The following is a 21,015-nucleotide window of genomic DNA, read 5'->3' as shown; positions in this document are numbered from 1 at the left end:
GTTTCTTCTGGTGGTTGAGGGCTGTTACCTCCTGTTGAGATTTCTTCCCCTTTGTGATCTGCAGCTTCTTTTGTACATTAGCAATTCTGTCTTGACTTTAATTAGTTCTCCACTCATGTAATAAAGATGGAGGATGGAGGACAGTGCACATCACTTCCTGAACTACCATCATGTTATGGAACATGCTGAAAAGGTGACAAACACGGTTTTCCTTTTAAAATGCAAAAGCAACTTCTTTGTGATGTTTCCAAGGTACAGATTACACACCACTGAGTGATCTGTTGTTGTTGCTTTATTGCCACTTAAGGATGGTTGCTTTTAAGTTCCTGAACAGTGTTAGATTCTTTTACTGTATTTAAACAGATACGTTTAGTTCATTCACACTGTGGAGAAAAGAATTCAATGTTTGGAAACTGTTAACGAGAAAACTCATGTTCCAACTTTGTAAAAACATTTGGGAGTAAAGGAGTGAGACCAGAGTTTGATCCTGTGATACCATTTGGTAATAGAGAGCACATACAACCACTGCATGTCTCTTGGCAGCTGAGAACTCAACATCCAGTATTGTGTTTTCACTTCTGAGTGTGAGCAGTTGGAACTGGCCTTGTGTTTGTGAGCACTCTGAGAATTTCTTCCCATGCTGTTCTTCACAGGAGGCTATTACTTGACAAGCGCTTACGGAGCCCTTTCACTGATCAAGAACTTCCAGGAAGAACAAGCTGCCCGACTGCTAAGTTCAGAAGCCAGAGATACTCTCCGGCAATGGCACAAGAGGAGGACAACTAACAGGACGATACCTTCAGTTGATGATTTTCAGGTAGAGCTTGGGGCTAATGAAAAAAAACAGGCCATGATTATTTTGTTGGAAATCCACATTTGAAAGATACGATTCATAACAATTCCCCTGGGGGACAAGGTAAGTGAAGCAGTGCTGAGAATATGGCTTGCAAATTTGCCTCTGTTCTTAAGTCTTTACAGTTACAGTTTGATTATGATGGTTCTTAAAAAAACACAAACTAATGGAGGTTCCCCACCCTCTCTTCTGTTTAAGTCATGCAGGGTGAGCACAAACTGAATCATATCTTAGATTCAGCTTCTTAGTATGATTTACTTTGAAAAAGAACAAATCCATATTTCCGGTGGTATAAAAATCAGCACAACTCCCCAGTAGCTAGTGGTGGCCTACAGCAGGTGGTAGACAGGAGAAGTGGGAGAAAAGCTTTGTCTACAGTTTTGAAGTTTAAGGAAGGAGTATAGTACTATACTATGAATGTCTTCATGTTTATTTGTGCTTTTTTCCTCTCCCCTCTATTATTTACTGCTCTTTCACAGTAGAGCAGTAACTTCAACTGAAGAATAACAAAGCAGTTGGGATTACTTCATCTTTTAAAACCAGGCCTGCTCGTCTTTCATGTAGTATGCTGTGTCTGTTCAGATGAATCAATTTGTGGACCAAAGCAAGGAGGATGAATTGAGAAGAAAGGATTTAATACGTTGTGTTTAGCTGTTTACAGTTCATACTACAGTGCAAACTTGCCAGAGAGACTAATGACAACCAGCAGTCAGTTATAATGTAGTTAAAGAGCTTAAGAAAGGAAGTTGTGGGGTGACCAAGAGTAAAAGAAACCTTTCAGTTAAGGCTGCTTCTACTTTATCATTGTCCATGCAAACAACTACAGCGCAACACTGAACAGTAACAAGTTGAGAACAGAAGCAGTCTTCCACAGTTTGACTTTCTTCGGAGGAGGAGAGCTGATGAACAGAAAGTCCAAACTATGCCCACTGCACAAAGCTAGGCCATCTTACTGGGATCCATTTTATATTCTGCTTACCTGTAGTTAGGGGTCAGATTCAAGTAGCTTGAGTCTTTTTCTAGCAGAGCACTTTCTTAGAAAAATGCATCACTTCATATTTCTGCTGCATGGCTAAGTGACAGAAGATTTTTTCAGCAGGATCTTGTATTCCATTTCATCTTCTCTTCCTCAGCAAGTGAACTTCAGCCAAGCTAATTGTACTGCTGGATGCCATGCTGGATGTGGGAATGGGTGGGGGAAGAGCTGGCTCTGAGTGTATTTAGTGCCCCTCTTGTTGTCTCTGTATTGAAGGATCACACCACTTCCAGGCTATGTATGGCACAAATTCATGCATTTTCCTGCCAGTTCAGAATGTCAGTTTTCCATCTCCTTTCTTTATGTCCTGTAGTCCTGAAATGAAGCCTCTTCCCTACCATAAAAATGTATCACAACAGAACTTTACCTCAACTCATCTTTCTAAAAATTGAACCAGGATGCGATCACTGCATTTCTGTGATATAGTCTCACAGCCTCATCAGCTTTTGGGCCCTGGAAGGCCTTCATCCTTCCTACCCCCTACCTCAAAAGCATGGAAAAGCAAAAAATCCTGTACTTTGGTGATGATTAAATACAACTTTCTGATACTGCATAGATAATTTTTATACTATATATGAGTTACAGGTATTTCTTCAAACTTCAGCCTCTCCTTACAGCAATCCTGTCTGTCTAAAAGCACATGTATTTAAAACATTTGAAAATGAAAATTGTAGTGCATTTTCACAGAATCAGCTGGGTTGGAGAGGACCTCTGAGATCATCAGGCCTAACCCTTGACCCACTTCCACCATGGTTCCCAGACCATGGCACCGAATGCCACATTCAGTCTCTTCTTAAAAACCTCCAGGGACAGAGAATCCACCACCTCCCTGGACAGCCCATACCAATGCCTGATTACCCTCTCTGTGAAGAATTTCCTCCTTTACTAGGCTGATGTTTTTAATAATTTCTTCATGCTGGATAACAAAAAGGGATTAATTTTATTCAGTCAGGTTCCACCCCAGTGATTTAAATGGTGTTGCAAAGCTTCATTGTTTCAGTCTGCAAACTATCAGAAATTGTTTTATTAAAGATGAGAGTGCTTTTTGCAACTTCAGCCATAACAAACATTCTTCTTAGTCTTAGCTTTTAACAGTTTGCTTTTATGAAATGTAAATTTTTACCACTATAATTTAGCATGCCAAATGTATTCAGCATGCAGACATAGGTTCCAGCTCAGTCAGTTTGTTTTGCTTCACTGTATTTTTTTCCCCTTAAAACCACTGATGTTTTCTATGTGGTTTTAAGGCTGTATCTGTCCACTCTTAATTCCAGGGTTAGAAGTAAGCCATGGAAAGAACATCTTAGAATCATAGAGGTGATGCTGTTGATTTTCTTGTATGCTCACTGCTGGCTTGCTATAGTTTTACTGTCAACATCATGATTCACAATGGAGAGGCTGGCTGTTTTGTTGCTGACTCTTCAGTTTCCAGAGGAGAGGTTTTTGTTTATTCAAGCTTCTGATGCCTGTTTTATCCTTCTACAGAACTACCTTCGTGTTGCATTCCAGGAAGTTAACAGTGGATGTACAGGGAAGACCTTACTAGTAAGACCATATATTACTACGGAAGATGTATGTCAGCTTTGTGCTGAAAAGTTTAAAGTGGCCAATCCAGAAGAATATAGCCTGTTTCTTTTTGTGGATGACACTTGGCAGCAACTGACAGAGGACACCTACCCTCAGAAAATCAAGGCAGAGTTGCACAGCCGCCCACAGCCTCAGGTCTTCCACTTCGTCTACAAGCGCATTAACAGTGATCCATACGGTGCCATTTTTCAAAACAACGATGACTCGGCTTCCTAAAACCAGCAACTCATCGTTTAATTCCTGTTCCTTGTGAACTCTTGAAAAACATCTTTTTTGGCTGCCTTCCTTAGGAGTTAAAACAGGTCTTAAACCTTAAGTGCCTATGAAACACATGCAGACACTTCTCGCGTTGCTTACAAAAAACCCACATAAACCAGTGAACGTGGCCAGTGGCAGAGGGAGTTCCAGTAGCGCATCTGAGTAAACAGTCCATGAGGATGAATTTTTTGTACCGCAGACTTTTTGGAAGCATATTATACTGTGGCCCTCTGCAAGTCTTTGCTGTAGTGTGCAAAAATCTGTTTTCTTACACTCATCCTTTAGCCAAATGCCATTCTGATCTAAATATATGTATGCCAGACATATGTTTCAGAAAACTGGCTGGTATGAGCTCAGTTTCACCAGCATGAGTTTGACACAACTGTCCGATGCAGGGCATCAGTTAACTCAATTACCTGGATGATTGCATCCTTTTCTAATTTTTTTAATTCCAGAAAATTGCCATGGTTATATATATATATATATATATATATATATATAAAAAATAGAAATTTTATAGCAGTTGCAGGTAAACTGTCAGGGTTGGTTTTTGAAATATTTTTTTAACTATAAAGTGTTCTATAATTATGCATGTGATTTTAACATTTAATATACAAAATAAATCTCTTGCTGGTCTTAGAGTATTGCATTATAAGTCTCTGTGGTTTCTCTTCTTTTCCTGGTATAGAAGAGTTTTTAATAAACTGCTATCTGTAAGAAGATTGTAACATTGCACTGGCAATTTCAGTGCCTTTACCTGAACACAATGTACTGTTATCTGGAATATTGTTTATATGCATTGTTTTAGACAGAACAAGGGGGTTGGAAGAGGAAATGAAAAAAAAAAGGATGTGGAAAAAGGGCAGAGAAAGAATGTAGGGAATCTCATTTAGGATTTAAACATGTTAGTCTGCTGGTTCAGGCTCCTTGCAGAAAATAAGCAGAGGAGGTTGGTAAGGGACCTTTGTATAAGCATGTTGTAGATTTGCAGAGGATTGCAACAGCACATCACAGATACCTGTTTGTGTTAGCAGAGGACTGAATGTATCAGGTGAAGGAGAACACTAACTGTCCTGTACAGGCTGTCACCAACATTAAACTGTGTCTGGGATGGAAGAAAGTCTTGTGGCATTTCATGGTTCTAAGCTACTTTGGAGCTGGGGTGTGAAGCTTGGTCCTCCTCACACAAAGCTCACATGGTGTTAAATCATTCAAGGTAGATGATGCTGTGGGTGTCCCCACTCCAGTCCATGAGGGCCACCCTCTTCAGAGTGGCATGGGGCTCTCCCCAGTAAATGGAAGGTGGTCGCAGGGATGTTGGCAAGCAGCACAAGTGTTGTACATGCAGAGATTGTCACCTTTCTGTCAGTTTGCTGTGTACCTGAAACCCCTGGCATGTTTGTATTTTCTGCTGTAAGTGGTGAGTTTTGCACATAGTAATACATGGTAATACTGAACTGTAATCTGGGATGTTGTGCTGTGGTTTTTGGGTTGGGGGGGGGGTTGTTTGCTTTTTTTTTGGTTGGTTGTTTTTTGGGTTTGGTGTTTTTTGTTTGTTTGTTTGGGTTTGTTCTCGTTTCTGAAGGAATGGGTCACACATGAGTGGTTCATGTATTGATAAACTCTGCTGCTGCTTTTCACACTGCTTGTCTTGCTTTAAGCTCTTTGCAAAGGGTGCAGAAACATTACCTAGGTAATGTACTTAACCTGGACAGTCAATAGAAGCAAGCAGGTATCTTGACTGCTGTACCATTTCTTGTTAACATTTTCATCCGGTGCTAAAGAAAATTCCACCACTTTCATATGAAAAAGACTCTGCTAGGGAAGGGGAAGGCTGGGGAAGAGGGGCAAAATATTAAGAAACTCAGAATGTGAGGAAGGAAAGCAAAGGAGTGGAAAGAGTGAAACGTGTGCCCAAACCACCTCATGATGATTCCACTCTCTATTTGTGTATAATTGTCTCTGCTGAAAAACAGAACATTTGACTCGCTGTGCGGAGTCACTGAATTCTCACAATGAAACAGAGGACACAAACTTTGGGAGGAATTTGGACTTGAAGCTATTTGGTCATCTGCAGTGTGAGAGGTCTGGTGTTATGAAATACTGAAAAGCAATAAAATGTTAAGCTGAGGTGCTCTCTTCTTAATAAAAGCTGGAGGCAATAAATCCCTAAATCTTACTAATAAGAGGCTTTACAGAAAAGTTAACACTACATTAGCGGGTTATTTGTGAATACACAAGGCATGCACTGCAAAATCAGATTGCCACCTGTGAGAGCTTCTATCAAATGCAACTTATTCTTGTCTTTTACGCGTTATTTTTCGTAGCAAAGGCTGTCACCTTTCCTAGCAACCTCAGCCTTCCCGGCCCGCCCTGTCTGTCCTGGGCACAAACCGGGTAGGGACTCACTGCCGGAGGGAGGGGAGGGGAGGGGAGGGGAGGGGCGAGGCCGCTTCTCTGCGGGCAGAGGGCTCTGAAAGGGGAAAACAAACGAGTCACTGCGCAGCTCCCCCAACTCCTGCCAGGACTACGGAGAGGCAGATAGGGGGGAGTAAGCGAAAATGACCCAAACCAGTGATCTAGAGCGGCGAGAAGGCCGCGTTTTTCGTAAGACTTTGCCAGAGGGGTTCGTCAGACCGCCCCTTCCCGAAAGGGAGAACGAGCCAACGGAGCCCAGGTCTCGGCCTGTAGCTCCCGGGGCCGTCTCTGCTTCGCAGCTTAGCAGGGCAGTGGGTGCCCAGACCGTATGGCGCTGGCTCCTGGCACCGCTGCCTCCTCTTTCTGGCGGAAGGACCCCAGGCTGCGGAAGCACTTCCTGCGCGGTGAGCAAGCTTCCGGTGCAGAGCCGAGAGCCCTTCCGGAGCGGCGGCAGCAGCAAACAGCCGGTCGGCAGCGCCATGACGACCCTGCGCGCCTTCACCTGCGATGATCTGTTCCGCTTCAACAATATGTGAGCACCGGCCCCGCTCCCTTCCCCGCCCTCTGCTCGCTCCCGCTAGCCCGGGACGGCCCATCGGCCTGCGGGCCCGCCGTCAGCCCTGCTCTGTCCCCGCAGCAACCTGGACCCGCTGACCGAGACCGTATCCTTCTGCCCAGCGGACCGGGGCGGCGGCGGCGAGGGGCCGGGGCGGTGGCGGCAGCCCGGCTTGCTCCTTAACTCATCGCACAGTACGGGATCCCTTTCTACCTGCAGTACCTGGCGCATTGGCCCGAGTACTTCATTGTGGCCGAGGCGCCTGGCGGGGAGCTGATGGGATACAGTGAGTGCGGGCGGGGAGCGGCAGGCCTGGGAAGGGGGTTTGATGGAGTGAACGTGTGTGCGAGTGTCTGCTGTGAGCCTCGAGCTAAGTTCCCGCGGTCGGGACTGGCACCGCACGGTGTCCATCCGTGAGTGAAGATACTGACCTGTGAGGGAGGGCGCTGGGGCTGAGTGCCAAATCCTCATTTGCTACGTAGTGTTCATATTTTTCAGAAATCGTCCCAAATAGAGCTCTTGGGTTGCTTATTTCTTCCACGTTTTTTTGCTTCTTTTTGGAGAAGGGCAAAATAAGGCTTTTTGCAGGGACCTGGGAAATATAGTGTTTAGCATAGGAAACCTTAAAGCTTTTGTAAAAGACTAAACCAGAAAGCTTCTCTGTACCCACCCCAGCAGTTACTCATTAGTAGTGACTGATGTTTATCAGAGTCTGGAAGTATGAGTATTTATTAGTGAACTGACCCTGGTTTGGGTCTGCCTCTAAAGGAGAGAAAATGAAGCCCCTCAAAACATCATGCCCTGCTTTTATTTTCGTTTTTCTTTCTTAAGCCCACTGTGTTTGCAGGGGCTTAGCTTTCTGTTGCCAGGTCAGCAAAGCTTCTCAAACTTTGTTCCCCTGTGTTCATCAAAAGTCTCTAATAGCTGCGAGGATGGTGAATTAGTTTGGGCTTTTGTCCCTCTGTTACTCTTTTATTGTAGTCACCTTCTGAATTTCACTCAGTTGAAGACTCATGAGTGGCTTGAGATTTGTATTTGGAAGTCACACTCCAAACAATGAATCAGCAGAGTTTTTTTATCTTTAAATACACCAGGCAGCAAACTATTGTAATCCATGAGCAAACAACACTTTTGAGTGGTTGCAGGATCACAGACTGGCAGCACAGGCACCCCTGTTGGAGCCTGTACCCAGCCCTTGCAGTGCGTATTCCATGCCTGTTCCTCCTGTGAAGGTGTGTGGCTGTGGGGGGAGTGTGGCTGCTGCTCTGATGCTCTGTGTGTTCACAGTCATGGGTAAGGCAGAGGGCTCTGTGGCCAGGGAGGAGTGGCATGGGCATGTTACTGCTCTCTCCGTGGCACCAGAATTTCGTCGGCTGGGTTTGGCTGCTAAATTGATGGAGCTGCTGGAAGAAATTTCAGAAAAGTGAGTACTATGCTCATTTTTAAATTTATCATTTAAAGTAATCTTTCTACAGATGTCTGTCCATGGCTTGGGTATTTGATTTGTGTGAAACAGACAAAGAACACTGCTTTAAGTAGTGTTCTGACTCTCTGAAGTTTCCTGCAGTTTAGGGAACAAAATTTATGAATGTTGCTTAGAAATTTAAAATCTCTGTGTTTCTCTTAAAGCTAACTTGACACAACCAGTAGGAAGTAGTCTGAATTCCAATACAGATACTCTACAAAAAGGTCCTTTTCTTGTCACGAAAAGAGCTTCTCAAGACACCAGCACTGTTTCCCATGGGGTCTTCAACACAGCAGTCTCAGGCTTTGTGCCATTACGTTAGGCACAATCTTGAATAACTTCAGTACAGCAGGTAGTCCCTTAGCTTCCTTTCCATCTTGTACTTGGTTACTTGGATCTGCAGAAAACGTATTTTATTGTCAAATGAACCCACAGGGAAATGTCCCCGATTCACGCTGGTAGAGCAGTCCCATTGAAGTTGGAAAAGTCACAAAACAGAGCAACATTTTGAATAAAACTCTCTTGTGAGAAGGGCTGTCTCCTGCTAGGTGACTGAATTTTGTGACTGCTCCCATCCCTCTCCGCACTCAAAGAAGGCAGTCCCTAAGCCAATGCAATTTAAAATGTGGATGTAATTATTTTTATAAATAATTTCTTACTTATATGGGGCTTGTGTGGATGGTTTGGCTTGCCCTGTTCTTCCTGTTTGTAATTCTGAACCCATTGGTGGCTGCAGAGGAATGGTCATGTGATAGGAATTAAATGAAGTCTGCTGGGTTCATCCTTTGGCAGAGGAGTGCTCCTGTAACTGCAGTGTGAAAGATGTTGGATTAGCCTTCCACATCATCCGACCTGCTCTGTCTCTGGGTACAAGTTATGGGTTATTATTTTGAAACACATTCATCTGCTGTTCCTTACTGTGTGCTGTTGTTTTTTATGTTTTCAAAGAAAGGGTGGATTTTTCGTCGATCTATTTGTGAGGGTGTCAAACCAGGTGGCAGTCAATATGTACAAGCAGCTGGGCTACAGCGTGTACCGGACTGTGCTGGAGTACTACTCTGCTAGCAGCGGGGAACCTGATGAAGATGCTTATGGTAAGTGCTTGTTCTGCCTGGAGGTGAGTGGAAAGGTTCTCATGTTGAGGCTTCCTGGGCTTGTTTGTATTATTTCTTTTGTTTTTTTAATATGAAACAAGGTCAGATAGTTGTTGATAAATGGGATTTTGTATACACCTTTAGATAGCTTTTCCTACTGAGGACTACGTCAGTTACAATCTTGCAGTTTGCATATTTTGTAGTATCTGTGGCAAAATAAACTTACAAAGCAAGAATAAATGAGTTAGTACAAAGACATATTCTGCATATGAAAATCGCAGCCTCTTACCTGTCTTTGCTTTCCAAGGAATGCTCACACCCAGTGTCTGATATTTCTGCTGGTGTTGCTGGGGGGAGGAATGGCAGTTCCTTCCTCGTTTCTTCCCATGACAGGGACTTGAAACTTTGGTTTTCTCAGTTTCTTAAGTACAAATTCACAGGTGTCAATGGTTAACAGTGGCAAAGAATTGAGTGGCATTTCCAATTTAAAAGGGAAGGATCATGGAAATTTGAAGTATCTTAATGTCGATTCTGCTCACAAAACTGAAATACTAGCTGGTGTCTCTTTCTACGTCTTCCTTAAGTATCTTCCCCCAAGTGATGTGGCCATGCTGTACATATTTTCAATTGCACTACTCATTTGATGTGCAGGACTACTGTGCAATACTGGGACTACAGACAGATATCTACCACTGCTGCAGAGGCCTGAAATCATGTATTTGTCCCCGTAGTTGGCCATTTCATTTCCATTCAGTTGAGTTCCATGCAGTGTTAAATTTGAGTTGATAAACCTGCTAAACAATGTTAAGAACGTCAAACTGTTAGGGTGTGTCCAGAGGAGACCAAGAGAGTGAAAGGTCTTGAGGGCAAGACTTTGGAGTAGTAGGCAAAGTCCCTTGGTTTGTTCAGCCTAGAGAAGAGAAGGCTGAGTGATGACCTCATTACTGAGGGGTGACTTCATCACAGCCTGAAGGGGGGCAGGGGAGAGAGCGGTGCTGATGTCCTCTCTGGTGAACAGTGACAAGATCTGGAAGGGGAATGAAGCTGCGTCAGTTCAGATGGGACATCAGGAAAAGGTTCTTCATGGAGAGGGTGGTCAGTCACTGGAATAGGCTTTCCAGGGAAGTGGTCATTGCTCTAGGCCTCTCAGAGTTCAAGGAGCGTCTGGATGATGCTCCTAGTCATGTGATTTAATTTTAGATAGTCCTATGAGGAGCAGGGAGTTGGACTTTATGATCCTTATGATTCCCTCCTGTTTAAGATGTTCTATGATGGTAGGATATGTTCTTGATTAAAAATTATTTTATTGTAATAGAGAATTTGCTTAGTATGTCTTTTTGCACTGACTGTCTTATTATAATAGCACTTTTTTTCTTCTGTGGCAGATATGAGAAAAGCTCTTTCCAGAGATATGGAGAAGAAATCAATTATACCTCTGCCTCATCCTGTGAGACCAGAGGACATAGAGTAACTATAAGCTGTGATTCTCAGGCAACTTATTAAGAGTGTCAGGTTCTTTCTCCCCCTTCCAAGAATTCACAGATAAGAACCCTTAGACTCAATGTTTTTCCCCATGAAATATCAAAAAGCAATACTGAGAATCTTACTAATGCTGCTTCTGTTGGCAATGGCTGCATACCCCTGCACTTCACAGTCTCAGAGAATGGTAGGGGTTGGAAAGGGCCCATCATTTTTTCTTTAAAATATCAGCAGTTCAGAGATTATTAAAATGGAATTACCCCCTGTGTGGTCTTTTCTTGGGTTTCTTTCAAACAAAAAACACCTGAAGTCAGTAATAGTAAAATTCTTCAAATGCATTTATTCATAACCAATGAAAAACACCATAAAATACTCACCAAGAGAAAGCAATGTGTTAGTACTTGTACAGAGGATAAACCTGTAGTATATAATGTAGAAATGCCTTTCCCTTTGTCGTGGTACAGACACTGAACTGAACTTAATTTTCTCTGCATCTTTTTTTTTTATCACTCACCATGCTTCTGTCTAGTGCCATGTCCCATTTTTGTGGCCTGAAGTGACATCAGGAGTGACAGGTAGAAGCACATCCTCCAGCCTGTCATGTTTTATAACTTCTCCATCTCTTTGTCCCAATCTGCATCCCTCTGCATTATGCAATCCCTCTTCTCTGTTCCCTGTCTTAGCTCTTCTGTGTCCCACTCCTTTTCCTTTTTCTCTATTTGTCCTTTCATCCTGCTCCCTGATACTGTTTCTTGCTCCATCTCACTGTCGTTTTCCCTGTGCCTCTCTCTGCTTCTCAGTCTCCCTTGTCATACCTTTCTCTTTACACTCTCTCTCCTGATTCCTATCCCTCTCTGCTGCTGCTTGCTCGTGGCTTTTTCTGGAATGCTGCGGGATTTTTTTCCTCAGTATTTTGATGGAGTGCTCTGAAGAACTTTATTTCTGTCTCTTTGAGTGGAAAATTTCCCTGGTGCCTCAGTAGCAGGTTATAGTGGTCTAACACACAAAAAACCCCAAGCCCTTGTCAAATTATAATTGTGTTTTGGACACAATAATGGAATGCAGAAGGGAAGTCAGACACTTTTATAGTAGAAGTATTTAAACGTATGCACACCCCCTAAGTGTCAGGTGAACTGCTGAGATTTAGTATTTATTTTATACTTTGAAGTTTTCCTTTCCTTTTCTCTCACTGTTATGTGTCTTGGAAAATTATACTAATTTATACATTGAAACAGATCTTAACGCAAAAATCTCTCTCTTTTATATTATATAAAGTATCTGAAGTTCAAAGCAACTTTCAAGGAAGGACACACACCTCAGGAGCCTATCTTTGCCATCCAGTTACCAAGAAGGACTCTTAACATGGGCAGTCAGTTACAAACTAGAGAATTAACCATCTGCTGGTGAACTGTGACTGGTCAGAGCTCTAGAGCACTTACTGAACAAAGGCAGCCCATATAGATGAGAGCATGGTATGAGAGCATGCTCTTCTCTTCTAGTGAGGCTTTCAGGGCTGTAAGGGGATCCTGCACAGAAGAAAGGCAGCACTGAGAGGTGACTCTCATAGTGACACGAGTGTCATATAGCAGGGGAGGCTGAAGAAGCCAGGAGGATGAGTTACAAAGCACTGATACTGGAAAAAGAGCACAGGGAGAATCAAGAGAAAGGTTAGCAGGCAGAAGCCATTTCCGTATTACTCTCACCAGAAAAACAGCTGAAGTGTAGTATCTGCATCGTCTACAGTAATGCATTGCTGAAATGCATGAGAAGAGACGAAAGATTGCTGTCACATAGCATAAGAACACAAGATAATACCACTGGCTCAGAGGAAGCTCAACACTGGTGGGTGGAACAGCTTGGTTCCCTCCAGATTAAGGTGTTGGGGTGACTGTGAAGTGTAGGACAGCAGAGATCCTGTCACTGAGATGTCTCAACACTGAGGCAAGTATTGGTAGTTAAATACCACACGGAGCTTCTCTACGGTCCTCGGGAAAGGACAAAAATCAGACGTTCACAAAGAACGAGTTATGTGTCAGCATGCAGACTACGCTTCACCCTCTGGGTCACAAGAATCGTCTCGCTTGGGCATGCTCACCTGGCTCTGCCTTCTAGTCAGAGGCTGCCCTTAAAGGCTTCCAAAGCCCGATCAAGCCCTGCCCTGGCACACCTTTCACCGCTGTCTGCTGCATTCCTGGACAGGACAAATCCCCGCTTTAACACTCCGCTCACCTGCGTCCGGGCTCCGCTCCGTGGTAGGCGTGCCGGGCCAGGGAGGGGCCGGGAGAAGGAGAGCGGGCAGGAGGCGGGCACCCAGGGAGCCTCCCGGAACGGCCGGAGTCCTCCCGAGACCCGCTCGCCGCCAGCCCCACCCCGCGGCTTGTTCCAACCCTTTTAGGTCGCTGCCAGGCCGGGTGTGTGAGGAGGGGCAGAGGTGGGGCGCGCTGCGCTGGAGACGGGCACTGCGGCTGCCTGCTCCCTCCCAGGGGCCGCCCCGCTCCCTCCCCCGAGGACGGATGCTTCTTCTGTGTGCCCGGATCCTAAACAGTTTTACCATTAATTCTAATATTGCTTAAATCAATGTATCACCACAGTCTTCAGGAGATTTTTTCCACGGGAGTATTCTTCTCCTGGGCATGTCCTCACTGCAGCCCCCTCCATCCCTGCTCCGTGCTGTGTCCCCGCCGCTCTCCCCGTAGCCCCTCGACGCGTCCCTGGTACCGCTGGCAGCCGCAGCTGTGCTCTCCAGCCGGCGCCGGACTCTGCCCCTTCCGGGGGCGGTGCCCAGGGTACACGAACCCCTCCTGCCGGGGGAGTTCGCTCTACCCTAGGACTGAGCTGGGGTCAGGGCTCTGCTCTTCTGCAGCTGCGGGGAGAAGTTTGAATGAGAGGCTTTGGAAGCTCAGTGATACTGTGTCATCAGCTTTCTGCAGGAGTCCGGGTCAGCAGTCTGGGCAGATAGGAGGGCATTTCTTGCCCGCAGCTTCTTCTCCTCTTGGTAACTTCGTGTGGGATGTTTTTGGGTGAAAAGGTGGTTTAATATTGTGTGGTGTTTTTATCTCTTTGCAGATGGTGAAGAGGAACCTGGTGACTGCAGGACTAACACCTCTGGATCCTTGTGGAGTTGTTTTTTTTTAAAGTGTGGATGGGTTTGAGACCTCTATCCCCTGAAAGCTAAGTTGAGGCATAAGTGCTGGGGAGGGCTCGGGGAATGGAGTGGTCAAGGTTGGGCACTGTGGGGAGGGATTTCAAAGTTGGAGTAGGGGAGAGGGCTGAGTGGGAACTGTCCCTTTTAGGCAGTTAATGGGAGTGAGTTACTTTTCTGCATGAAACTAGCGTGTGCCAGACAGGGCAGCTCCAGCCACTGTGTACCATTTTGCAGCTTGTCCAATCTGTCATCTTCTGCATCTCGGACCCCCTTTGGGTCCCAGTCTTCTCTTTGCACTCCAGTAGTGCAGCACACATCTCATGCCCCATCCTTAGGGTCTTGAACACCTGTGCTTATCATCACAGTGCTGATCAGGTGCTTCTTTTCTTGCACTAGATCCTGAAAGCATGGATCTATCTGGTGTCTCTGGTTGAAGAGGAGCCTGTGGTGAGTGAAGACTGGTGTGCTGGAACAGCAATTGTTTGTCAGGAGTTGTTGTCAGGGAGTGCCAAGCATCCCTTCTGTGTGCTTCCCAGGTGGCATGCAAGGCTCAACCTGTAACCAGCAGAGGCCAGACGGGCAAAGGGGAGAGCAGCAGAGGGGAGATGTTTTGGGCAGGCTTCTGGCTTCGGCAGTGTCTCAGTGTGGGTTGTTTGCTGTCATTTTTGCAGACGAGGTGACCGCCTTGGAGTGGTGAAGCAGGATGCCAACAGCAGCCCGAGAAGGTGAGACACTCTTAAGACACCGACCCGGTTGTGTTGACACCCAAAGTCACCTGTGGCAGCTCACTGAAGTGTTTGTTTGGTTTTGCAGATACTGTGCAGGCCCTTGTTGAAAGTGGATGAGCATCTGAGGTAAGTTGGGATGTTAGTGAGGAGGGTCACTGGGCAGGGGGCTTCTCAGAAGCACAGCAGTAAGTGTGTGTCTTTCAGTACCTTAGATACCACAAGCAAGGAGGGGTGCAGCATCCAATTCTGGACTGAGTAGGTGAACAGAACACTGCAGTGCTTTTGGGGAGGAGGGGAGCAGTGTTAAAGAGGTTGGTGGACTGCACACTGCCGGCACTGATTGTGGATTGGTTGGTTTGATTTTAAACATTTCTTTCTTTTTTTTTTTTTTTTTTTTCTTTTCAGATGTTTGAGAGGCCTGGTAACTGCAAAAGCATCCCAGTTAGAGCAAGTAGTGGTTTCATTGAAGATGGCTGCAGACCCCTGGCCAATTGAAAGCTAAGCTGAGGGCCTGGGAGGGGATGAGGCTGCAAATTGAGAGGGGTTTTACATTTAGTGTAGGGGTGAGGGCTATCAGGGTGCAGTCCCCTTTGGGTGGGTAAAGAGAGTGCAAGAATCTTCAGCGCAATGCGAGCGTGTACTCGGCAGGGCAGCTCCAGCCTGTGTCTGTGCTGTGCCCACTGTTGGTGTTGTACAGCTGGGGCTCTAGAGCTGGGATTTGTACTTGTAACTGTAGTTAGAGGCTATACACAACAAGACCACCTCAGGTCTCACCAAACTACCTGGCAGCATCCAGGTGACTTGATTTCCATGGTTGGTTTGGGTTCTTTTCAGGTGCATGAGCTGTGTGCCAGAGGGCAGAGCAGAGAGCTGGCTAAAGGTGGGTGTGGGAGGATGGGGATAACTGTGGGTGGTTCTGACTCACACTTCTCTGACTTTATTTTCTAGGTGTGAAGTGAGACACTGGCACGGGGGAGGACGCCGGCAAGGTGAAGGGTACCTTGAGTGCAGAAGCAGCAGTTTTGGGGTGTTACATTCTGTGGAGGGGTGATCTGTGCAGTGCATCAGTTACCTGGGGTGGCTTCTGTGGGGAACAGTCATTCTGTACTGGACATGGGTGGGAATATAGTTATCAAAGATGAGGAAAAGGCTGAGGTATTTAACACCTTCTTTACCTCAGTTTTCAACAGAAAGACAGGTCATCATGAGGACAGATGGCTTCTGGAGCTTAAAGAAGGTGATAAGAATCTAAACAGCCCCCCTGTAATATTGAAGGACACAGTCAGTGACCTGTTGAGCTGCTTGGATCCCCACAAGTCTATGGGACCGGATGGGATCCACCCAAGGGTGATGAGGGAGCTGGCAGAAGAGCTCGCCAAGCCTCTCTCTATCATCTACCAACAGTCCTGGCTCACTGGGGACATCCCAGATTGGAAGTTGGCGAATGTCACGCCAATCCACAAAAAGGGCCGGAAGGAGGACCCAGGAAACTACAGGCCCGTCAGCCTGACCTCAGTGCCTGGCAGGGTTATGGAGCAGATCATCCTCGGTGCAATCACACAGCACCTACAGGATGGGCAAGGGATCAGACCTAGCCAGCACGGGTTTAGAAAGGGAAGGTCCTGCCTGACCAACCTGATCTCCTTTTATGATCGGGTGACCCGCCTGGTGGATGAGGGGAAGGCGGTGGATGTGATCTACCTGGACTTCAGCATGGCCTTTGACACTGTCCCCCACAGCATTCTCCTGAAAAAGCTGTCAGTCCGCAGCTTTGACAGGACAACCCTGTGCTGGGTTAAGAACTGGCTGGAAGGCCGGGCCCAGAGAGTGGTGGTAAACAGGGCTGCATCAAAATGGTGGCCGGTCACCAGCGGTGTCCCCCAGGGATCGGTGTTGGGCCCAGTACTGTTTAATATCTTTATCGATGACTTAGAGGAAGGGATTGAGTCCATCATCAGCAAATTTGCAGACGACACCAAGCTGGGAGGAAGTGTGGACCAGCCGGAAGGCAGGAGGGCTCTGCAGAGCGACCTGGACAGACTGGAGAGCTGGGCTGATTCCAACGGGATGAGGTTCAACATTCCAAGTGCCGGGTCCTGCACTTTGGCCACAACAACCCCATGCAGCGCTACAGGCTGGGCACAGAGTGGCTGGAGAGCAGCCAGGCAGAAAGGGACCTGGGAGTCTGGATTGACAAGAAGCTGAACATGAGCCAGCAGTGTGCCCAGGCGGCCAAGAAGGCCAATGGCGTCCTGGCCTGTATCAGAAACAGCGTCGCCAGCAGGTCCAAGAAAGTGATTCTGCCCCTGTACTCAGCGCTGGTGAGGCCACACCTCGAGTACTGTGTCCAGTTCTGGGCCCCTCAGTTCAGGAAGGATATCAAGGTCCTGGAGCAGGTCCAAAGGAGGGCAACCCGGCTGGTGAAGGGACTCGAGCACAGATCCTATGAGGAGAGGCTGAGAGAGCTGGGGCTGTTCAGCCTGAAGAAGATGAGGCTCAGGGGAGACCTCATCGCTCTCTACAGCTCCCTGAAAGGAGGTTGTAGCGAGGTGGGAGTTGGTCTCTTTTCCCAGACGACTTTCAACAAGACAAGAGGACAGTCTTAAGTTGTGCCAGGGGAGATTTAGGTTAGATATTAGAAAGAATTTCTTCACGGAGAGGGTGATCAGGCAATGGAATGGGCTGCCCGGTGAGGTGGTAGATTCTCCGTCCCTGGAGACATTTAAAAAGAGTCTGGATGTGGCACTCAGTGCCATGGTCTAGCAACCGTACCGGTGGGTCAAGGGTTGGACTTGATGATCTCTGAGGTCCCTTCCAACCCGGCTAATTCTATGATTCTATGAACTGGCTCACAGTTTGCTTCACACAGGGAGTGTTTATTTCCAGGAGGGCGGGGCTTAATTCAAAGGGGGCAAGGCTTGCATCACATGAGCGGTGTGTCCATGCGAAGGAGGGCATGGCTTAATCCGAAGGAGGCGTTTCCACAGCGATAAAGGGTGAGGTAGGCATCACAAAGGGAGGGTGTCCACTCCTAAGAGGGCGTGGCTAAACCATAAAGGGATGTGTCCACACCCAAAGTCGGCAGGGTTTGCTTCACAGGGAGTGTTTATTCCCAAGAGGGCAGGGCTTCATGCGAAGGGGGTGTGTATGACGGTGGGGTTCCCATTACAGGGGGTGTGTCCACATACAGGAGGACGGGGCTTTATATAAAAGGGGTGCGTCCCCACCAAATGGGGCAGGGTTTGCATAGCACTGAGGGTGTGTCCACTCAGGAGAAGGGGACTATAAGGAAAGGAGGCGTGTCCACAGCCAAATTTGGAGGGGTTGGAAGGTGGGACTTAACACAAAAGGGGCATGTCCACAGCCAACGGGGTCAGGGTTTTTAAATCACAGAGGGTGTGTCCACTCAGGAGAGCGGGGCTATAAGGAAAAGGGGCATTTGCACACCCAAAGTAGGAGAGGTTTTCCATCACACTGTGTGTGTTTATTCCAAGGAGGGCAGAGCTTAATGCAAAAGGTCGTGTCCACAGCCAAAGTTGGTGGGGATTGTATAAAACAGGGAGTGTTTATTCCCCTGAGGGTGGGGCTTAAGGCAAAGCGGGAGTGTCTGCACCCACAGGGGGTGGGGTTTGCATCCCTCAGAGGGTGTGTCCATTCAGGAGGGCGAGACTATAAGCCAAAGTAGGTGCATCTGCACCAAAAGTGGGTTGGGTGTGCCCCACATGGGGGAGTGTCCATCTGAAAAGGGTGGGGCTTAACCTGAAAGGAGTGTGTCCCGACCCAAAGGGACATTTTTTCTGTCCCTCAGAACTGGAGTTAGATTTGTGGGGCTGCTGCCCCACAGCTTTCCAGGGGACCTGGCCTCACTGACCAGTGGCTACTCCAGGCTCCAGTGAGCATGACCCACAGCTGCCTGCCTGCCCCATAGATATAGCTGTGCCCCATAGAGTTCATCATGTACGCTTGTTGGACCCTCCCTATGAAGTCATCACTTTATGCCTGGTGACATCACTGCACTTTTCCTAGGTCCAGGCTATGTAGTCTAGGTTTTGTACTACACAGTGGAGTTTGAAGGATAAATCTAAGTAGAAGTATCTTTAACAAATAATAAAAAAAAAATATTAATTGTGTGTCCTTGTAGAACAGCAGAGGAGCAGGCTTGCATGGAATAGAGGAGTGCTGTAGATTCCCAGGCACTCACTGACCCTGAAGAAGAACAAAGAGCTCTTAATAACTTAAGGAATTTGCTATCTGGACGATGTTATGTCCTGGAACCCAGCGCCTCTGGTGGTAACGGGTAGATAAGGTTTTTTATCTTTGTAGGAAGAGCACTTTGATGTGTAAATTGTAGATGAATCAATAGATATTGGGATAGTATGTAAGTCTTGTGAGCCACACCATCAACTATTCTGATTGTGCACAGCAATTGGAGTCTGTTCCTTCATGTCTTCAATCATGTCCTAATTAAAAAAGACTTGAAAATGTAGTGAAGGAACCCTGTGGCTACAGGAACATCCCAGCCCTGTGATGTGGCTTTCCTTGTTCACCATGGCTTCAGGTGCCAACCCCCCTGAAAAATAAGTGGAACCATGTGTGGGGAAGGGCTTGGAGGGAGGGGTGGGATGTGGGGGATCTGAGGAGTCTGGTGCTGAAGAGGTTGGCAGTGGCTGTTGTGATGCTCCTTGGCAGCTCTGATTGTGGCTTGGTTCCCTGCTGTGGTTGTTTTGCCGTCTGTGGGTTTTGCCGTCTGTGGGTTTTTCAAATTTTTAAAATTTTTTCATGTTTTTCTACTTTCCACCTTTTCCACCTTTTCCACCTTTTCCACCTTTTCCACCTTTTCCATCTTTTCCATCTTTTCCATCTTTTTCTTTTAGAAAAATGGAAAAAATGAAAAAAATAGAAAAATAAAATAGAAAAAATAGAAAAAATAGAAAAAATGAAATAATAGAAAAATACAAAAAATAGAAAAATTAAAATAGAAAAAAAAGAAAAAGTAGAAAAAATTGAAAAAAAAATAGAAAATATAGAAAAAATATATAGAGAAAATAATAGAATAAAAAAGAAAAATATAGAAAAAACAGAAAAAAAGAAAAAATAGAAAAAAAAGTGGAAAAAATAATATAGACTAAAATAGAAAAAATTAAAATAGAAAAAAAAAAAAGAAAAAATTAGAAAAAAAATAAAATAGAAAAAAAACCCCTACCCCAAAAAGCCAAAAAAACCCAAAAAGCACCCCTCAGAAAACCCAGAAACCCAAAAAAGCCCCAACCCCCTTCCCAAAATTAATAAGAATTTTATGGGAATTAATATATATATATAATTTTTTTTTTTCTATGTTTTTCTATATTTTGCCAGTCCTGACTGTTCCGACTTCTGGGAGCATGTAGTGAAATGAGGCAATCAGGATTGGCTAATTACAAGGTGGGAGGACTTAGCTTGTGCCAAGCCCACCTGTGCCCAATTAAGGCCAAACCCCAGCTGTGCATTAGCAGGATTGGGCAACCAGTAAAAGGTGAGCTTCAGAGGGCATACCCGGCTCACTCTGGAGCAGCCAGAGGAGGAGGAGAGCAGAGTCCCAAGCACAAGCATTGAACAAGGCAAGCCAAGTCCAAGGTGACAAGATGGGAGCATTGTTTGTGCACCCCCAACAACAATACCTGCTTGACTTCGAAGCGCCGTCCCTCAAGGAAAGTTCCTTCTGCTACAGGAGCCCCATCGATCAACAGTGGAGACAGGCCGCCGAGGGCTTCTGAATTCGAGGTTTGTGATAAAACCAAAACCCATAACCCAATTGTTGGTTGTGCTGTGGGTAGAGCACCATGGCAAACAAATGCAAAGAGTGACCACTGAAAACTGGGTGGCCCCTTCTCCCTTCTTGTCATTGTGACTCTAGCTTGCTCTCGCTCTGAGCCTTCTCCCAACTCTGCTGGGATTTTTGAGAAGCCTAAATGAACCTTTTCCTGCCTTCAGAGTGCCCTGGGGGGAGTAGGGGTGGTGGGCTGTGGTTGTGGGTTTTTAGCAGACCCTGGGGACTGAGCTCCCAGCTGTGGCAGGAGCAGGGGATGATGTTCTCTGAAGGGCTCCAGCTGGGGTTGGGGTAGCCCAGGTGTGGCCAGTCAGGTTGATGAGGGGGCTTTCCCAAAGGACTCTGGGGAGGGTATAGAAGCCTGCACCTCTACTCAAGGGCTCAGTCTGCTTGGCAGTTGTGGTGTGCTTGGAGCTCTTCAAGGTAAGAGGAGGAGGGCTGGGGGCTTTTGGCTGGTGCAGTGGTTGTTTCCTCCATCTTGGTATTTTTTGGTTCCCCAAGTGGTAATGCCTGCAGTGTTCAACTCTAGAATGAGAGGGAAAGGGGAACACCTAGGGGCTCTTTGGAGGAGTTCAGCATTCTCTAAGAGG

General features: G+C 46.3%; 2 protein-coding genes across 12 annotated transcripts in view; both read left to right on the top strand.

Annotated features, from left to right (window-relative positions):
- The window catches only part of LOC139793865 (sodium/potassium/calcium exchanger 3-like), a 208,531-nt gene extending 203,334 nt beyond the window's left edge, over nt 1-5,197 (top strand). For all 10 annotated transcript variants that reach the window (XM_071738730.1, XM_071738729.1, XM_071738731.1 and 7 more), the window contains 2 exons: nt 654-817; nt 3,375-5,197. In XM_071738730.1, coding sequence (XP_071594831.1) covers nt 654-817; nt 3,375-3,692 — 482 coding nt within the window. In that variant the 3' untranslated portion in view covers nt 3,693-5,197. The remainder of the gene's footprint in view (nt 1-653; nt 818-3,374) is intronic.
- A 1,328-nt stretch (nt 5,198-6,525) lies between these two features.
- NAA20 (N-alpha-acetyltransferase 20, NatB catalytic subunit) lies at nt 6,526-11,012 on the top strand. Of its 2 annotated transcripts, XM_071738741.1 has the most exons (6): nt 6,526-6,684; nt 6,790-6,814; nt 6,904-6,994; nt 7,996-8,131; nt 9,122-9,267; nt 10,653-11,012. In XM_071738741.1, exons 1-6 carry the CDS (start codon nt 6,632-6,634, stop codon nt 10,736-10,738), a joined length of 537 nt encoding a protein of 178 aa, XP_071594842.1. In that variant the 5' UTR covers nt 6,526-6,631; the 3' UTR covers nt 10,739-11,012. The 2 variants fall into 2 exon arrangements, with proteins under 2 accessions (XP_071594842.1, XP_071594841.1); XM_071738740.1 differs by lacking the exon at nt 10,653-11,012 and having other exon boundaries at nt 9,122-9,377.
- Nucleotides 11,013-21,015: the final 10,003 nt, after the last annotated feature.

Source organism: Heliangelus exortis, chromosome 3 (genome assembly GCF_036169615.1).
Source record: "Heliangelus exortis chromosome 3, bHelExo1.hap1, whole genome shotgun sequence".
Lineage (NCBI taxonomy): Eukaryota > Metazoa > Chordata > Aves > Apodiformes > Trochilidae > Heliangelus > Heliangelus exortis.
The sequence above is the reverse complement of the archived record's forward strand: the minus strand, read 5'-3'. Positions and strand labels throughout refer to the sequence as shown.

Coding starts and splice junctions, on each gene's coding strand:
- NAA20 (XM_071738740.1), top strand. CDS start 6,632: ATGACGACCCTGCGCGCCTTCACCTGCGATGATCTGTTCCGCTTCAAC. Junction 6,815..6,903: donor TGGACCCGCTGACCGAGACC/GTATCCTTCTGC, acceptor CTCATCGCACAG/TACGGGATCCCTTTCTACCT. Junction 6,995..7,995: donor CGGGGAGCTGATGGGATACA/GTGAGTGCGGGC, acceptor GTGTGTTCACAG/TCATGGGTAAGGCAGAGGGC.